A 17,767-nucleotide genomic window follows, 5' to 3' on the forward strand; every position below is an offset into this window, starting at 1 on the left:
ATAGTGCTACCCTGTCCTCTCTTGAATTTGTGATAAACTTTTCATAAAAACTTAATAGTGAATGTCAACTGAATGCTTCCATTCCCTGATTGGCTCACATGGCAATCTGTAGGCTATAGGAATGTAATCTTGTCATAGGTTCATTACACAGAATTTCAGGTAGAACCACAGATGTTTCATGTCAAACGAAATAGAAGAGAGATGTTACCGTTTCTCAATATTTATTAGTGTATAAACAAGATACAATTTATATTTTTTTACGGCACAAGTCATGCACGCTCACTGACATGTGAACCTAATAGAATGAATGGTAAATCTGATTTATTTGAACATTCATGTGTCAGTGTGGCACTTGGGGAAAAGTGATATCAGCCTCCTCTACCAGTTGGAATGATTCTGCTTCTCAATTCTGTATTTAGGGAAGCTTTTTTGGTTTACATTTGACTACGTATGGTGCAAATTATAGTGCAAATTATAGTGCATTGACTATGTATGGTGCAAATTCCTCTTAGGGTTATGAAGAATAAATGAAATACTCTTTATAAAATGCTCAGTAAAATGCTAGCAATTGGCATTATGACCATTATCATCATCATACCATCATCATCATCATCAAAGCAACAGAGTTGCAAACCTTCCCTTCTGCTAGAATTGCTAGTGTGCGGAAAATCCACAAAGTAAGAAGCAGAAAGCAGCTGCTTTGTCCCCTTGGTAGGATAGCTGCATTTTTAAAAACCTAAGCTGAATCTGGTTCTCAGAATAAATGAATATGAATGGCAAAAAATGTTCCAAATGGCATCACTAAGGGCCATGGGTGCTGATCGAGCAACAATAATTCGAATGAATAAAAAGAAAGAAAGAAAGAAAGAAAATGCCTCCAGATTCCAAGGTCACAAAGCATTAGAAGCCTGGAAATTTCCCAGGGGCAGATCACCTTGACCTCAGAGGGAAACCAAAGCGACACCCTCTACCGTAAGCAGAGCCCTGCAGGCTTTCTGCATGCAGCCTCCTACCAGGTACACCTTCTGACTTGCTGGGATTTTCCAGCCTAATTCCATTTACATTTGGAGCCTTGGGTGTTTAAATCTTAAAACATGTCTGACAAACAAATAAACAATATTTACCATGCGCAGTAAAGGGAAAGCAGCCACAATTTAGCTGTTTCAAGGGGAAAAGCGAGAACCTGCATAAAGGTCTCAGTGGGTTTGAATAGCTTTTGGTTTCATCAGAGAACAACAGTCAATGGAACAGTAAGTTAGGACAACTTGGAGATGAGTGATTTAGAGAGACTTTCAAACTGTGGTGCACTCAGTGGATCTTAATGGCCTTACTTGGGATGGTTTCAAACGTCAGACTTGAAAACCTCTCATTTTTGTTCTCACTTTAGCCAATGCAAATAGGAGGAGAGAGGAAAGAGAATATTTGTGGGAACAATAATTGGAGCTGATGAGTAATCACAAATCACAAAAATGTAGGGTATGATACCATAATTATACTCATTACGACCTGGCCTGAATTAAATGTCCTGCAGTCACAATACGGAGAGCAAGGGCTGGCATTCCTGAACAGAAGAGGCAGGTGTTACGGCTTGAATTGTGTCCCCTCCAAAAAGATACGCTGGAATCCTAACTCCCAGTACCTAAGAATGTGACTGTATTTGGAAATAAAGTCTTTGCAGATGCAATCAAGTTAAAATGAAGTCATTTAGGGTGGGCCCCAATCCAATAATACTGATGTCCTTATAAAAAGAGTAAATTTGGACAGAGACATGCACACAGGGAGAACACCATGTGAACATGAAGGCAGAGAGCAGGGTGGTGCATTTACAAGCCAAGGAACACCAAGGATTGCCAGCAAACCACCAGAAGCCAGGAGAGAGGCATGGAACAAATTCTCCCGCCCAGCCTCAGAAGGAACCAGCCCAGCTGACACCTTGGTCTCAGACTTTTGGCTTCCAGGACCGTGAGACAATACATTTCTATTGTGTAAGCCCCCCAGTCTATGATACTGTGTTGCAGCAGCCCTAGGGAACTGATACAACAGGTAACATGATCCCAGAGCCAGGGTGACTATTATGAGGCAGGGCAAAAGCAGCAGTGCAGAACATCTCCATGGAACATTTTCTATGGCCACAGTGGCTCTTAGGAACTGGCCCTATCATGGGCTACAGACACAAGTACAGGACACAGCAGAAATAACTTGCTAAGTGCTGGAGAAAACCGAGGGAGGGTAGCACAGATGGGGCCATAAGTCAAAACTGCAGAAGCACCCTTTTCTCTTAATTATTTGGAAAGCAAGTTGCTGCCAGGGTCTACCCAACAGAAAAGAATGGCTTCCTGGGGAGTTACATCCATGGTGGAAAAATAGGCATTTGGTTTCTTTCTACCACTTTCTTTTGTGGTTTTCTTTTCTTTTTTTTTTTCCTGTGACCTTCGAATAATCAAAAACTGTTTATTGAGTTAGTTTGAACAAATTTGGGACTCTGGGGGATGTGTAAGTTTGGATTCCTCTCCTCAGAATTCCTAAAATATAGCTGGAAGCTAAGGTATAAGATATGAGCAGGAAGGACATAGAGGTTCAATGTCAAAAAAGGCAGACACTAGTGAGGACATGAGTTACAGTCCAGTGCCGCTCCCATGGCTGTTTCTACACCGGCCGATGCTCCAATGAAGTACTGAAGAGTTGGGGTGATAGGGAAGATTCTGGCATGTTTTGACTTTAATGAGACTGTTTCCAAAGTTCTATCATTTAGTCAAATGCCCTCTGTAAGTTTATAGTATGTATCCTTTATTAGGATCAGGAAGTTTCTATTCGTTTACTCAGAAGTTCCTTTGTTAAAAAAAAAAAACAACCACGAATCAAGTAGAATTTTATCAAGTGTCTATTTTAAAAATCTATCTGAGATATTTCTCTGCTTTAATTCTTAATGGACTTAGATACATGAAAGATTTTATGATATTCACCATTCTTGCAGTCCTAGGAGAAGCCCAATAGATCATTATTATTATTATTATTTTCAGTGTGATGTTTGACAGGTTGTGTTTTTCAAAAATGGCTTCAAAAGTTCTCACCTGTTCTTTCACCTGTTCTTCCAACAAAGTGGCTTCTTACTTCTTCCATTGAGAGGTCAGGGTTATGTTCCCTTCTGGGAATCCATCTGTGCCATGGCTATGGTGCAAGTGATGCTATGGGACTTTGGAGGCAAGATTCTAGAAGGCTGTGCAACTTCTACCTGTTTCTCTTGAGCTACGTGCTCCTGGAACCCAGCCGCCACAAGGCAAGGATGCTCCCAAAGTCCGCAGAGACTCACGCAGAGGGGGGACTGTGTTCTCTAGCTTATAGTCCAGCTGGGCTCCCAGTCGACATGCACCATCAATGTGATGGCCGTGTGAGTGAGCCACTTGAAAGTAGATTCACTAGCCTCAGCCAAGCCACCCAGCCAAAGTGACATGGAGCGGGGGCAAGCTACAAACGCCACGCACAGCCCACATTGCAGTGTTGTGAGCAAAATAGAGGAAAGTAGCTGTTTCAAGCCACTATGTTTCCACAAGGTTTGTTTATGTAGCAATTGATAGCTGATATGGGAAAATTGATTCAATTTGCTGATATTTTATAATATTTGTGATTTTTACATCTACTTTCAGAAGGGAGATTGGCCTATATTTTCTTCCTTTTTTTCTTTTTCTTTTGGACTGTCCTTGTCTGCATTTCCTATCAAAGTTATATAATTCTTTAAAAATGAGTTGGGGGCTTCCCTGGTGGCGCAGTGGTTGAGAGTCCGCCTGCTGATGCAGGGGACACGGGTTCGTGCCCCGGTCCGGGAAGATCCCATGTGCCGTGGAGTGGCTGGGCCCGTGAGCCATGGCCACTGAGCCTGCGCGTCCAGAGCCTGTGCTCCGCAACGGGAGAGGCCACAACAGTGAGAGGCCCGCGTACCGCAAAGAAAACCAAAACAAAACAAAAAGCAGAACAAAACATAAATGAGCTGGGATGTTGTTTCTTCGTTTTCTAGTCTCTGAAAATGTCTGCTTAAAATTGAAATTCTTTTTTCTTTAATGTTTCATTAAAAAATAACAATCTAGTGTTAAAAGCAGTCACAGCTTGATGTCTTTTGTTTCTTTGAAAGAGATTTTTGTCTGCTGGCCAGTTTATTGAAAGGTTAGGATCTATTCTGATCTATTATTTTTTAGGTTAACTTTTGAGAGTTTCCTAGAAAATTGTCCACATCCTTCAAGCTTTCAAAATATGAATACAAGTTTCACTGTAATTGAATCATGTTCCCTCATTCATTTATAACATTGTTTATTTTCTCTCTGCCTTCTTGATGGCCTTGCTGAAGTATGTATCTTTACTCATCTTTTCAACAGTCAGCTTTTCTTTACTGTTCATCTTTCTAGCTTCTAACGAAAGCAGAAAAAAAAAAAAAAAACTAATGAAGGAGTTTTCGTTTTCATCAGTATCTCTCTTTACCTTTTCCACTATTTTCTATATATTTTTTGTGCTTGTGATTTCCCTCTTGCTCCTTTTCATTAACTCTTTGGGTTGAAAACCCTAGCTTATTATTTCCAGGTTATTTTTCCTCAGTGTATCACCTTAGAAGCAAAGCAGAAGTTTGATAAGGAGTGCTTATCATTCAGTTCCAAATATGTTACAAATTCCCCTTTAACTAGTATGGTCATGTAATGTATCAATCAAATTGAGACACCTTTGATAGTGAGTGACAGGAAGTGCTACTAATAATTATATTGGGATGACGGACATCAATCGGGTCTTGCCCATACAAATTCAGATGTATGTATATCCATGAATTATTTCAAAGAGTGTGTTTTGGTTTTCAGGTGTGTGTGTGTGTGTGTGTGTGTGTGTGTGTATGCGTGTGTGTGTATGTAAAAAGCAAATAACTTCGTTGATTTCTACTGTAATTATACCACTGAAGTCAGAAAATCCAGTCCATGTGGCACAATTTGAGATTTGCTGAAACTTCCTTTGTAGTCTAGTGAATGGTCAAATTTTTATAAATATTCCATATGTGCTTGAAAATAATCTGTTCTTCAGGGTTCAGTGTTTCTCAAAGATCACATGCATTAATCATATTATTCATCTCTTGCATATTCTTCATTTATTTTGTGCTCTACTTGACATCATTTTCTGATAGAGGTGGTTCAAATCTCCTGTTATGATTATGGAGTTTGAATTTTTCCTCATAATTTGTCAACTTTTGTGCTAGATATTATAAGACAACGTTGTTAGTTGCTTATAGGTAAATATTAGTATAGTCTCTTGGTGGACTCTTTCCTTTATCATTAAAAAAGTCTTTTAACATTTTTATTAATTTTTAATTTCATATGTTTAATAATCTTTTTTTGATTACCTGTCATATCTTTTTCTATCTTATTCCTTTATCTAAACCTTTCTGTATGTTTGTTTTAGGTGTGCTTTGGAAAAGCCACATAGCTGGATTAAGACAGCAGCAACAACAATAAAACAAAACAAAATATAATAAAACACTTCCAGTCTGAGAGAATCTCCCTTTTAAACAAGTAGTGAAGTCTGTTTACGTTCACTGTGATCACCAACATATTTTTCTTTAATTCTTTTATCTTATTGTGTGCTTTTCATTTTTTATGCTTGTTCTTTGCTTCACCTATTCTCTGTTTTCCTTGCCTTCTACTTAATTGATTGCATTGTCCTTATTCCCTTTCACCTTTACTAGTTTGGAAATTATATTGTTCTACTAAAGAAATAAACTTAAATTTTTAAAATCAATACTAAACAAAGCCTAAGTCCCATCAATATCTATCCCTTTTATTCTTATGAAATTGAAAAGGACTAACTTCATATCCAGCCCTCTCCCCAATCATCATTTTTTTCCTTTTGTCTAGTATTTTATTGCCACCTCGTTTTAAAATTCTCCTGAAGTTAACTGCCGTTAAGCTGGGAGGGAGGTATTTTATCTAACATGTCTGTGTATTCAGAGCAGAACAGAGGCTTTCCCCGTCCCTTCAGCCCACCACATCAATTGGAGTTCCTGATTCGGTAAGTCTGACAAATCACATACCTTCTCTGGGTTCCCATTTCTGGCTGCAGTTAGGAGAGGCTTTGGAGATCATCAAGAAAAGGGGCTTCCTCATTTTGCCTAAGACTCTAGGAACTGAAAAGGATGAATGATGGATACTATGATATTCAGTAGAAAAGGAAATTACTGTGGCTTGAGGGATCCAGGTAGGCTACTGCAGGAGCAAACGTCAGTTACTCCTAGAAGAATGGGCATAAACGTTTCTTAAGCACAAGAGTGGTCAAAATGGAATTTTAGTAACATCAATCAACAGCAGTTTACAAAAAGCTCTGTGAAGTAGGGGAGGTTATTCTTCGCAGATAGGGAAACCCCATAGGGCACTGTTTTATTAGAGTTGGCACGAGGGGCTGCGGACCTGACCTAGGAAGGTGGCTGGAATTAGGGAAGCAAGAGCTGAGGGGACATTGTTAGAAGGAAGAGTTAGAGTTGGTGGGTGCTAATTACATACCAGAAGAAAGAAGTCGGGGTGCCAGAGCTGACCTCAAGGATTCCAACTGAGGGACAAGGAGACTGTCCTTATCGGGTCCTTCATGCAAACTTGAGGGTTTTCAGGTACGTGGGTATTTGTGAAGACATTGCCTTATATGGCACATGGAGGGCACCGAGACCTCTGGTGGGAGGTGGCAGCAGTTAGCACTAGAAGCCTCAGTTGTGACACTAGACCTAAGGTCACCGTATGTTGTTGTCCTCGCTGCTAATTCACCCCTTTGGGGATGGCAAATCACTACTGGAAAAGTGATGGGTCTGAAGCCCAGCTTGAGCTGCCTTTCAGGGTCAGGGCAAAGGCTGAGTGGCTCCAAAAGGGAGAGGCCAGCTTCCGGAGGAGCAGGTAGGAAGCCTGCTGGACCCTGCACAGCGGCTCGCTGGTGTGGAATAAGAAGCTGACCAAGCCCTTTGTCCACAAGCGGTTGTACCTGCCTGTAAAGAAGCGGAGGAAGTGAAGGTCTCCGAGATCTTAAAGATGGCTCATGTCAGGGGGGCAGGATATCAGGTGTCTTTTCCCCTTTCTTCATTACATTTTTTTCTTTATTGTTGCAATTATTTACCATAAGTACCTGTAATTTGAATACTCGGGAAAAAAAAGTCCTTTTCATCATGGGTCAAGCCACTCTTTCCAAGTACTGCCCGCTGTGCTTCAGCCTTACCGGCGTTATCGCCTCTAACTAACCTCGTGTAGCTGTCGGGTCTCATTATCCTGATTTTATGGAAGGGCTCAGAGGCTCGGGAACTTGCCTAGGGCCAGTGAAGGCAGAGCCGGATCCCACAGGTCCCCATCGCGGGCTCTTTGTGGTCCTCAGAGCACGCGTGCGAGTCCTGAGGACCAACACCTGCCGTGCCCCGCTCACCTGGGCCGCTTAGGGCTACTGGGGCCAGGCTGAGCTGACGTCCGCCTCGCCCCACGCTCAAACCCCGCCCCCGATCCAGGCCCCGCCCCAGACACCACCCCAGGGTCCACACCCGGGGTCATAGCCATGGCCCTGGTGTCTACACTGACACCACGGCCACGACCCCAGCATCTACACCCAGGGTCAACAGATAGGATCGAGCACGCGGCGGTGTGGCCGGTTGGGCGATGGCCGAGAAGTTCGACCACCTGGAGGAGCACCTGGAGAAGTTTGTGGAGAACATCCGGCAGCTCGGCATCATCGTCAGCGACTTCCAGCCCAGCAGCCAGGCCGGGCTCAACCAGAAGCTGTGAGTGGCGGCCGAGTCCGCCGGCGTGTCCCCGGCGCCAGCGGGGTGGCGTCTGTTTGCCTGGAAGCCGGGATAGGGAGCCTGGAGCCGGCTGAGAGCCGCCTCCTCTCCCCGCCTTGCTCAGGGCCGAGCCCTCCCGGGCCCTCCCGGTCCAGGCTGTGCGCAGGCGGGTTGGCCGCTGCCGCCTGTTGCAGGCCCGCCTCCTTCCCGCTTTGCCGCGCTGGGACCTTGTCTTGGGGCCGCGTTTGGACACGTTATCAGTCTCTGTTTCTGGGGCTATCAGGGGGAGGCGTGCTTCTGAATCTGAGTCTTGCCCTACGCACGTAGGATTCTCTCCCCGTCGGCCGGGGGTTCCGCCTCTGCCCCCCGAAGGGAGGCAGGCTTCACGCGGCAGTGCGGTGAAATGGGCCCCGGGAAGGTGAGGGCTCAGAAACCGCTTGATGCCTAGGCCCGAAGGGAGGAATCGGATGATGGTGGGCGGTGGTGGGTTGCGACGGGCCACAGAACGTGTATGAAGTGATTTTTTGGGCAGCAGCCTTGTGCTGGCCGCGGTGCCCGGCCCTAGGGTGAACAAAAGGCAGATACAAATCGGATGCTCCGGAGAAGGGCTCACAGCTGTACGGAGGGCACAAGCACCAACCTGTTTGCAAGCCCGCCTTGCGTACCCTGTGCTGCGGGACCAGGCGGCTGATCTAGGAAGGCTCCCGCGGGGAGCTGAAGTTAGACTAGGCAGCCGCGGCTTGCTTTCCCTCAGGCTTTGAGGATGGATTCTTGAACTGGAGTCGCCCACCCCGGGCGTTGTCTGACACCGCACACAAAATCCCCGCCACCTCAGGGTGAATGTTTTGAGAGAAGGCTCGTAGTTTTCATCAGGCTCTCAAAGGTTCCTGCCCTTATTCCTATTGGTTCTTGCCCCCCAGTATTGGCAATTCCTTGTTTAAAAAGACGATCAGGAGATAGGTGAGCATATGATAGAACGCCAAAGCTTTCCGGAATTCTGTAGCTAATCAAAGAGCTGAGAGCCACATGTAACCTGTGCTTGTGCAAGGAACACGCATGTGGATCCCTGGTCGGCCAGATGTGGGTGGTGCTCAGTGCCGTCGTCCCAATTAACCTAACGTCCCATTTTTGCTTTTTCCCTCAGGAATTTTATTGTTACTGGCTTACAGGATATCGATAAATGCAGACAGCAACTTCATGATATTACTGTCCCTTTAGAAGTTTTTGAGTAAGTAACGTTCTTGATATTCTAATTATTGTTTAGTTTTGCTGTAATCATTTCCTCAACTACCAGTATATAAGTGTCTGCTATGTGGCAGGCATGGTCTGGGTGCTTCATATATGTTAGGGAAGAAAACAGACAAAAATCCCCGCCGTCATGGAGCTTATGTTCTAATGGGATTAAACCATTAAAAAAAAAAAAAAAATCTCAGGGACTTACCTGGTGGCACAGTGGCTGAGAATCCAGCTGCCAAGGCAGGGGACATGGGTTCGAGCCCTGGTCCGGGAAGATACCACATGCCGCGGAGCAACCTAAGCCTGTGTGCCACAACTACTGAGCCTGCGCTGTAGAGCCTGTGCGCCACAACTACTGAGCCTGTGCTCTAGAGCCCACATGCCACAACTACTGAGCCAACATGCCTAGAGCCCATGCTCCGCAACAAGAGAAGCCACCGCAATGAGAACCCCGAGCACCGCAACGAAGAGTAACCCCCGCTCGCCGCAACTAGAGAAAGCCCACGCGCAGCAACGAAGACCCAATGCAGCCAAAAATAAATAAATTAATTAAAAAACAACAACTCAGTATTGTATTGTTTAAAAAGAGTTACATGTGAATAAAGGCTTTTTAAATATGTGAAGAACATCCTAGGCTCTTAAAATCTTGCTTATATTAAAGGACAACCACATGAATTCCTTTTTTTTCTTGAGAATGAAAAAGTCTTATGCAGCTATGTTATAAATTTAAAAAAATTAAAGCCAGAAACAACCCGAGAAGTAAGAATTTGGTCTGGTATCCCCCAGACTGCCCTGACGGTGCTGGTTCTAGGAGATGATAATATCTGCTCTGTTGAAAAAAAAAAGTTCTTAGGCCAGGTATGTTGGTAAGTCTTTTTACCGTTTTCTGTGAGAGAGTTACCTGCACCTGGGCACAGTCCTGGCCTAGAGATGCCTCTAGGAAATAAACTCTTTAGGTTTTATCCATCCAGGTTTTATCACACTGATTTCACAGGTGAAAGAACCAGTAAGTAACTGTAGTGGCTGTTTAGCTAGTCAGTGTCAGAGCTGAGACTAAAATTCTGGACTTTTAAAAAAAAATTTTATTGAAGTATAGTTGATTTACAGTGTTGTGTTAATTTCTGCTGTATGGCAAAGTGATTCGGCTATACATATATATATTCTTTTCCATTATGGTTTATCACAGGATATTGAATATAGTTCCCTGTGCTACACAGTAGGACCTTGTTGGTCCATCCTATATTAGCATCTGCTAACCCCAAACTCTCACTCCATCCCTCTCCCACCCCCCTTCCCCTTGGCAACCAAAAATCTGTTCTCTATGTTTGTGAGTCTGTTTCTGTTTCATAGATATGTTCATTTGTGTCGTGTTTTAGATTCCACATATAAGTGATAGCTTGTGATATTCGTCTTTCTGACTTCACTTAGTATGACAATCTGTAGGTCCATCCATGTTGCTGTAAGTGGCATTATTTCATTCTTTTTTATGGCTGAGTAATATTCCATTGTGTATATATACACACACCACATCTTCTTTATCCATTCATCTGTGGATGGACACTTAGGTTGTTTCCGTGTCTTGGCTATTGTAAATAGTGTTGCTGTGAACATAGGGGTGCATTTATCTTTTTGAATTATAGTTTTGTCTGTGTATATGCCCAGGAGTGGGATTGCTGGATCATATGACAGCTCTAATTTTAGTTTCAGATCCTGGACTTGTGTTGACCAGGGCCAATTCTCTGGGCCAAGCAGCCTCCGTCCTGGAGCTGGCTTGGAACAGCAAGAGTATTCTGGGGCTTTTTGCAGTAAAACTGCAAATGTAAATCACTACAGTTCCTTGAATAGTAAAAGGAAAAGTTACCTTTTTATATCCCCAAAGGTCAGAGATGAAAGTCCCAGTTACAGCACAGCTCGGCAGCTGGCCACCAAGTCAGGACACATAGGCTGCAGTTTTCCCAGTCTCAACTCTGTCCTCACCTGCTGGCCGAGGTGTCACATGTTCCCAGGTGGGAGCGAAGGTCTGTCCTGTGCGTGTGTTGCAGCTCTAGACTCCTGCTCGTGAAGTGTGGCAAGGTGGAGGCTGATTTCCTTTCCTTAAGTGTCCTCATTAGAGCCATTCTGGTCACGAGTATGTGGGATGAGTATGTTGACAGATGCCAAGGAACTACTCCTGGCTTCTGAAGTGGAGCAAATGAGAGGAAGACAGATGGGGAAGACCGCTGAAGAGGCGGGGGCAGTGAGGCCTCGGCCAGCACAGCCGGAGCCGGTGGGTGCAGGGACAGCAGAGACCCACGTGGAGACTTGGGATGGGGTGGCCTCTCAGCGCCCAGCAAGCAGCAGATCTGAGCTGTCGGTCAGATCTGGCTTACATCTGTCTACATCAGTCTGTGCCGATGTAGAAGGGTCTCCAGGCCTGTTCTCAGGCACGCTGACTGCGTCTGGAGCAGAGACACCAACGTAAACCTCGGCCCTTCTGCCGGGTGCTTAGGGTTGGCGAGTTGGCAGAAGTGGGAGTCAACCCTCGTGTCTTCAAAGAAGAGCCCGATCCAAATGACATCACTGTTGAAAGGGGTTGTTTATTTAGGACATTTGGGCCTGTTGAGGTTTTTTCCCCCCCAGAAATGGATGGATTTTGCTTTAGGATTTAACCAGAATGTTGCTTTTTTCATTCCATCGTTTCAAATACATCACAATAAAATGGGATTTCTAAAACTTTTGATTTATTAGTATTTCTCTATCTGTCATAATTAAAAGCCAGTTTTTATGCCATTAACAGCAACCTAACAGTGTCTTTAATCTGAAGTGATAATTTTTTTTAACTGAAGCATAAAAATGCATAAATCAGACTTAGTGTAGCGGTGGTGGTTTTTGTTTCTTTGTAATGAGTAATTCAGTTTAGCTGGATGATGTGAAGGTCTTCAAGGTGCAGAAGTAGGCAGGTGGCCTTCCGCAGGTAGAATGTGGATATTCATCTAGGCAGTACACTTAATGAAATCTTTGGGATGATGAAGACGTTTTGGGGACACGTGTTGAAAATTTCACAGAACGGTTTTATGCTGCTAAGAAATAAGTGGAGAGAATCTGTCTCTGTTAAATTTAAGTGACTTAGGTATTTTTAGGAAAGTAGTGTATCATTCCCCCCTCTCTCCAGTTGGTAAACTAATCTCAGGACAGGCAAAGCCAGCGCTCTCGTGCTCGCTGCTCTCCCCTCACCGATCCTGCAGCCCCGAGGCGGCTCTACAGAGGATGGGGTGGGCCTGCTGGGTTGCATCTCGGTGGGCTCCCTGTATTGCTCAGCCCTGAAGCTCTGGCCCACGCTTAGTTCTCTCTCGTCAAGAGCTGCCTGACCTTACAGGTTGTTGTGAGGATAAAAAGGTGTGGTTGGCCATGAAACCTTTCGAAAAACATAAGTGCTAAACCTGTGAACTGGTATGACTGTGAAGCTTGCTTGGTTTATAAGTGATCGTTAACTTGATTTCATGAGTCATTCATATTAGAAGTAATATGAGTGCAAGTCATCTATACTTGTATAACCGAAGGAATCCTAATTCACCTGGTTCTTGGACACAGCTTCTAAACAGGGCCATGTGAGGTTACAGATCGCTACCTTTGTTTTTTCCCCATAAGAAAACTGTGAGAGGAGGTATCAGCCATGAATGTTAATTGACATGTTTCATGTTTCCAGATACATAGATCAAGGTCGAAATCCCCAACTCTATACCAAAGAGTGCCTGGAGAGGGCTCTGGCTAAAAATGAACAAGTTAAAGGCAAGATTGACACAATGAAGGTAAGGTTCTTGTCAACAGAAGATAATGTCAGAACATCAAGGAATGCTCACAGAGCAAATTTGGCTCATAGACTTTGTAAAACTTCAGCTACTTGACAACATTACACAGCTGAGATTTCTGAAATGCGTAATAGGTAATAAAATTAAATAGTAGCAAGCCCTGTAGTAGCATAATAAATGTAGCGATGTGGCTAGCCTCCCTTTTACGGAAGTCTGGGTTAATTTTTGTGGTGTTAGTTGTTGTTGGCTAACGTGCTTGTTTCTGTTTTTACGATTTTAGTATCTCCAGGTTGCCCTTTGGTGCTTTCTGAGTCCTTCTGTTGGGCCTTTTTCTGTAACTGTGGGTCTTTGGTTTAGAGGATTGCCGAATCCTCCTTGACTTCTCTTTCTCTGGTGGTCGTCTCCAGCTTCAGACTCCAGACCCCTTTGTACCGTATACCCTATTCTCCACAGAGACCCTGCTCTTTGTTTCTTGGTTTTGATGGGATCGAGAAAACTGCATCTTGAACATGGTATATGGAGTGTTTTCTTACCTACGTTGACTCTCGTGTGGCCGGGAGCGGGGTATGTGTGTGTGTGTGGGGGGGGTTTCCTTTAGGTGGGTGGTGCCACGCCTTCCTGTTGGCCTCAGACAGGGAGCCCTCCTGCCTCTCCCCCTGCCCCCAACAGCGCTGGCCTCATTTGCGTTTCTGGAATTCACCAGCCTGTCTCCTTGTCTCCTTCCTGTCCATTCCCCTGCCGTCTCCTCTGCTGGGACTCCTGCACATCCTCTGCCCACTGCCTGTCCTCCCTGGTCATCTCCTCCGAGAGGCCTTGCGGACCAGCCTTGGCTGATAAGGGTCGGCCCTTCTGTCTCTGTCCTGTGTCCCCTGCTGCAGCCTAAGGTCCAGCATGCAAGGGGCACGAGTGTTGTGTTCCCTCTGCTGCCCAGGGGCACAGGTGCCTGCTCGGTGTCTGCCGTTCGTGGGGACGGCCACGCGGAGGGCGCGCTGGCGAGGCGAGGGGCCGGCACAGAGGTGGTGGCAGGACTGCCGTGAGAGGCCCGTCTCCCGCTGCCTGGACTGCAGGGATCTGTGCTGATCTCAGGCGGCCTGCCCTGGAGGTGGCTTTGCTGTGAGGGTTAGTGTGGTGCCTCCGGCCTCATTTCTGCTTTGCCAGCTTGGGATTGAGTTGCTCTTGAACTGAGCATCACCTCTGGGGCACGATAGCGCTTTGGTGGAGAGCCAGCTGGGGTCCTTTGGGCCGGTGCGGGCGAGCCGGATCGTCCAGCTCAGGGGACAACAGGCAGAAAGAGCCCCGCCCTTCCCCGTAAGAGCCTGGAGATGGCCTGTCGGCGGTGACACTAGCGACCGTGCTATTTGTTCAGTTTGCACCCCTTTCTGTTGCCTCTTGGTGTCATTTCCTCTCATGAGATTGTGAACGTCTCACGGTGCAGTTTGTATGCCTGGTGGGTCGAGTGATTAAAGTTGCATGAGTTCTGTCTTAAATGCTTTCTGTAGGGTTGGCATGTAGCCTCCTTTAAGGATGTGTTCCTGACCTATGTAAGGACCATCTCTCTGTTTATATCTGCCATGCTGCTTTTCTGTACAGCTTATAAGAAAGGGTTTTGAGATGCTGGCAGATATTTAGCTGCTTTTAAGATTGGATTAAAACAAACGTTATGCTGATACGAAGGCTCAAGGAGCGTGGTATTTGGAGAAGACAGGTTTCTAGGTGCTCTGAAAGCTTTGATCAAGAGCTGTTTGCACACATGGGTTTGATGTGGTTTGAATTAATAATTGCTTAATTATTACGTGAAGACTCCTGTTACACTTGCTCTAATCATTTCCACCTGAGTGGCTGGCTTCGTGCAAGAGGGCTCCTTGTCATTTGAGGCAGGAGGGAAGAAGTAGTCTTTGAATGAACATTCGTCTTTCAGGTAGTTCTCCATGTACCTGATGTACCTGCAGCATAGTTGCAAGCAGTTTCCTGCTGCGGTTTGGCAGGTGTGGCATCCAGGGAGATGAGCAGGCAGTGCAGGGAAAGCCCAGTTTCTCTTTTGAGTTTGAGGCTCTGGTGAGGCGTCGTCTTGAACTTGGGTGATGGGTCACATGCAAAAACATCTTGACCGTGTATATTTTTCTTCTCAGAAATTTAAAAGCCTGTTGATTCAAGAACTCTCTAAAGTATTTCCTGAGGACATGGCCAAGTACCGGAGCGTCCGGGGGGAAGACCATCCTCCTTCCTAACTCCCTCCTCCGTCTGTCTGAAGGTCCTCCCAGCCCTGCACGAGTGGCCGTGACCTTCAGGCAGCCTTGACTGAGCAGCAGCGATGCTGTTTCCTGGGCCCATCCTCCCGCCACCTTGTCCTCGTCCTGGCCTCTGGGGACGGCAGGGCCTGGAGGGCGTGTGGGGCTGTGCCGCCAGCTGCGCCCTCTCCCTGACGTGCTCTGCTTGGTCCTCTAGCTCTCAGGGGACTGGTGATCACACAACTTTGAGTGCGATGTGTATGATTCTCCATGGCCAAATAGTCTTGGAAATATTAAATATGAAAGGTAAAGTAAAAGTTTAAAAAAATTCTACCTAATAGTTTTCTTTTAATATACTCTTTCTGTTCTTTTTCTTTCTTTTTTTCTTTTATCGTGTCAAAGAAAGCTAAACAAAAAAACAGAAGGAAAACTTGGTTTAATATAAGTACTTTAAATTCGTTTTGTATTTTATATTTTTAAGTATAGTGCATAAAGAATGTGTTCAATGGAACTGTGTTTCCATAGATTTCAGTTCGTCTAATATAATAAAGTCTTTAAGTACTTACAAGACTTGTTCCATGTAATTATTTCTGTAACGTTTTCATAGTATAGTGTCTTGTATCTCGTAAACAATTGTCACTTCCCTAAAGTGTGAGGGATATTGGTGAAGTTTGTTCTGCAGGCATTTAGGCAGAAAAAGCCAAAGTAAAATGCAGGATTCTGATTTCCCCACGGCCTCTTTCACAGAGGACATTGCGGATGGATTGACACAGTTCAGGAACGCGCCCCCCAGCCCGTCCCGGGGCCCCGTGTGTCTGCCTGAGGGGCCTGCCAGATGGCGGGGACAGCTGCGCCTTTGGAGTCTGCAGGGCCGGGCGGGCCTTGGGAGGTTGCGTGGCTGGTGAACTTGGGCAGTGCTGTCGCCGCACCTGTGGGCTGACTTTGAGCCGCAGGCACCAGTGTGGTGTTTCTCGAGGGTCACTGCAGACCACGGCATCAGAATGACCTGGACTCGTTCATCGGAAAGGTGGGTCCAATTCAGACCTGTTGGGTAGAGGCTTTGGGCTGGGGCCCGGGAACCCGTGTTGTTGGTTTCCTGGCCCCAGTGATCCTGGACCCCTTAGAGCCAAGATCCACAGTTAGGGACTGAGTCTCATCGGTGTGTGACAGTGGGCATGGTGCGGGCTCCGCTGACTGGCCTGTGTCCGGTGAGGCCGCGGGCGTGGCCGAGCGAAGTGAGAGTCAGAGCCCAGCTTGCAGCGTTCTCTGCTGACCCCTTCCCAGGGACGGGGGCTCGTGTGTGCCCTTGCTTCCCAAGGGAGTCTTATATTTGCTAGGAGTTGGGGGCCAGGCCCCTTAGGAAGTTGCTACCTTGTTGTCAGTAGTTCCGCTCTCTCCAAAACATCACCAGAAAAGGATTCCCATCCCGGGCGCGGTTTCCTCTAGATGAGGGCTGCCCCAGCCAGTAGATCCTGGACCCGGAGGTTCCTCTCCTGCGTTGGCTTTCCCGCTTCTGACTGCCCTGTTAGTAGCTGCATGTGGGTGGTAGGGGGCCGGGCTCAAAGCCCTTCCTAACCCCTGTGCCCATGGGACATCTCAGTTGGTCCTCCCCCCAGTCCCCGGAGCTGCAAGAACTGTTACCGTATGACAGAGCCAGAAGTCACAGCTGATGTGCAGGGAGCAGCATGTTACATGCAGCCCGACTGTTCAGAGCGTGTTCTGACCCACTCCATCCTGTTGACTCAGTAGAAGACATCCTTTGCAGTTCCAGCAGTGACCCGATTACTCCAGACCATTCCTTGTCCTCTGTCTTAAAAAATCGTGCGTGACCCAGACGTGGGCCTTCTCCCCAGCCTTCTCGGAGGGTGTATTTCCATTCCCTCTGCTGGCTGGTGGGTCCACAGGTGTCTGTAATTCCCCTCTGGGTTCTGAAACTCACAGGATGTAGCTGGCAAAGGGCAGCTGTTGTGCACATCTGGGGCCTGAGAATCAGGCAGTTTCCAGCTATTTCTCAGCCTTGAGAAGAACGGCTGCCGTTGATGAGTGGAGGTGCTGATCAAGTAGCCAGTGACGATACAAAGCCCCCCAGCCTGGGAGCCTGCTGAGCCAGGCCCAGCAGGGGCAGGGATTGCCGGAGCCAGTCACTCTGGAATGTCCCTCCGTCTTTTCAGTACAAGATAGGGTGTGTTGGGGGGAAGCCTTGGGACTCGTCAACAACTCTTCAGCGCATTTGACGTTGCCTCTGCAGTGGAGCCCCCAAAAGATGCTGGGACGTCATGGTACATTCCCCTAAGTTCACGGGTTGGTCTCCGTTTTGCACCGGACCTGGCATTAGTATTCACTGCAAGCGCCAACCACTTTCAAGTCCTCTTTGGGTGACTGAGCAGTCCCCGCTCAGAACGGACATTGTGTGACTCACGTGAAAGGTCTGCAGGCGGCCTTCTTGCAGACTCACGGTGAGGGTGGCGTGTTGAGCGTAACTGCCCATGGCCTTTAGGTTTCACTGGAAGGTCCAAGGCCGCATCCTAGACTCAGGCTGTGCACACTTGACCTCACTGCCCCTTCCCTTGGCCCTTTGACCCTTCCTCTCAAGGGCCTCATTTCAGTTAAAGCAATGATTGTTGGAGTCATCCTGGTGCAATAGCAACCATTTTGATGGGCTGCTTCTCTTTACATCACCCCTGCTCATCCATGACGCCTAGTTAGTTGCAAATTCCTCCTTCGATTTTGAAGTCACCCCTGCC

At 46.5% G+C, this 17,767-nt stretch overlaps 1 protein-coding gene across 1 annotated transcript; it reads left to right on the forward strand.

Moving 5' to 3' along the window:
• Positions 1-7,620: 7,620 nt before the first annotated feature.
• Positions 7,621-15,576, forward strand: MED10 (mediator complex subunit 10). The gene is made up of 4 exons (XM_024752522.1): positions 7,621-7,771; positions 8,916-8,999; positions 12,693-12,795; positions 14,925-15,576. The coding sequence occupies exons 1-4, from the start codon at positions 7,650-7,652 to the stop codon at positions 15,021-15,023; spliced, it is 408 nt and encodes a 135-aa protein (XP_024608290.1). The 5' UTR covers positions 7,621-7,649; the 3' UTR covers positions 15,024-15,576.
• The last annotated feature ends 2,191 nt before the right edge of the window (positions 15,577-17,767 follow it).

This window comes from Neophocaena asiaeorientalis, unplaced genomic scaffold (assembly GCF_003031525.2).
Source record: "Neophocaena asiaeorientalis asiaeorientalis breed wild unplaced genomic scaffold, Neophocaena_asiaeorientalis_V1.1 scaffold52, whole genome shotgun sequence".
NCBI classification, from domain to species: domain Eukaryota; kingdom Metazoa; phylum Chordata; class Mammalia; order Artiodactyla; family Phocoenidae; genus Neophocaena; species Neophocaena asiaeorientalis.

Excerpts from the sequence above, each read along its gene's own strand:
- MED10 (XM_024752522.1), top strand. The coding sequence starts at position 7,650 with ATGGCCGAGAAGTTCGACCACCTGGAGGAGCACCTGGAGAAGTTTGTG. Across the intron at positions 7,772-8,915 it reads GCCGGGCTCAACCAGAAGCT|GAATTTTATTGTTACTGGCT; the intron begins GTGAGTGGCGGC and ends TTTTTCCCTCAG. Across the intron at positions 12,796-14,924 it reads GCAAGATTGACACAATGAAG|AAATTTAAAAGCCTGTTGAT; the intron begins GTAAGGTTCTTG and ends TTTTCTTCTCAG.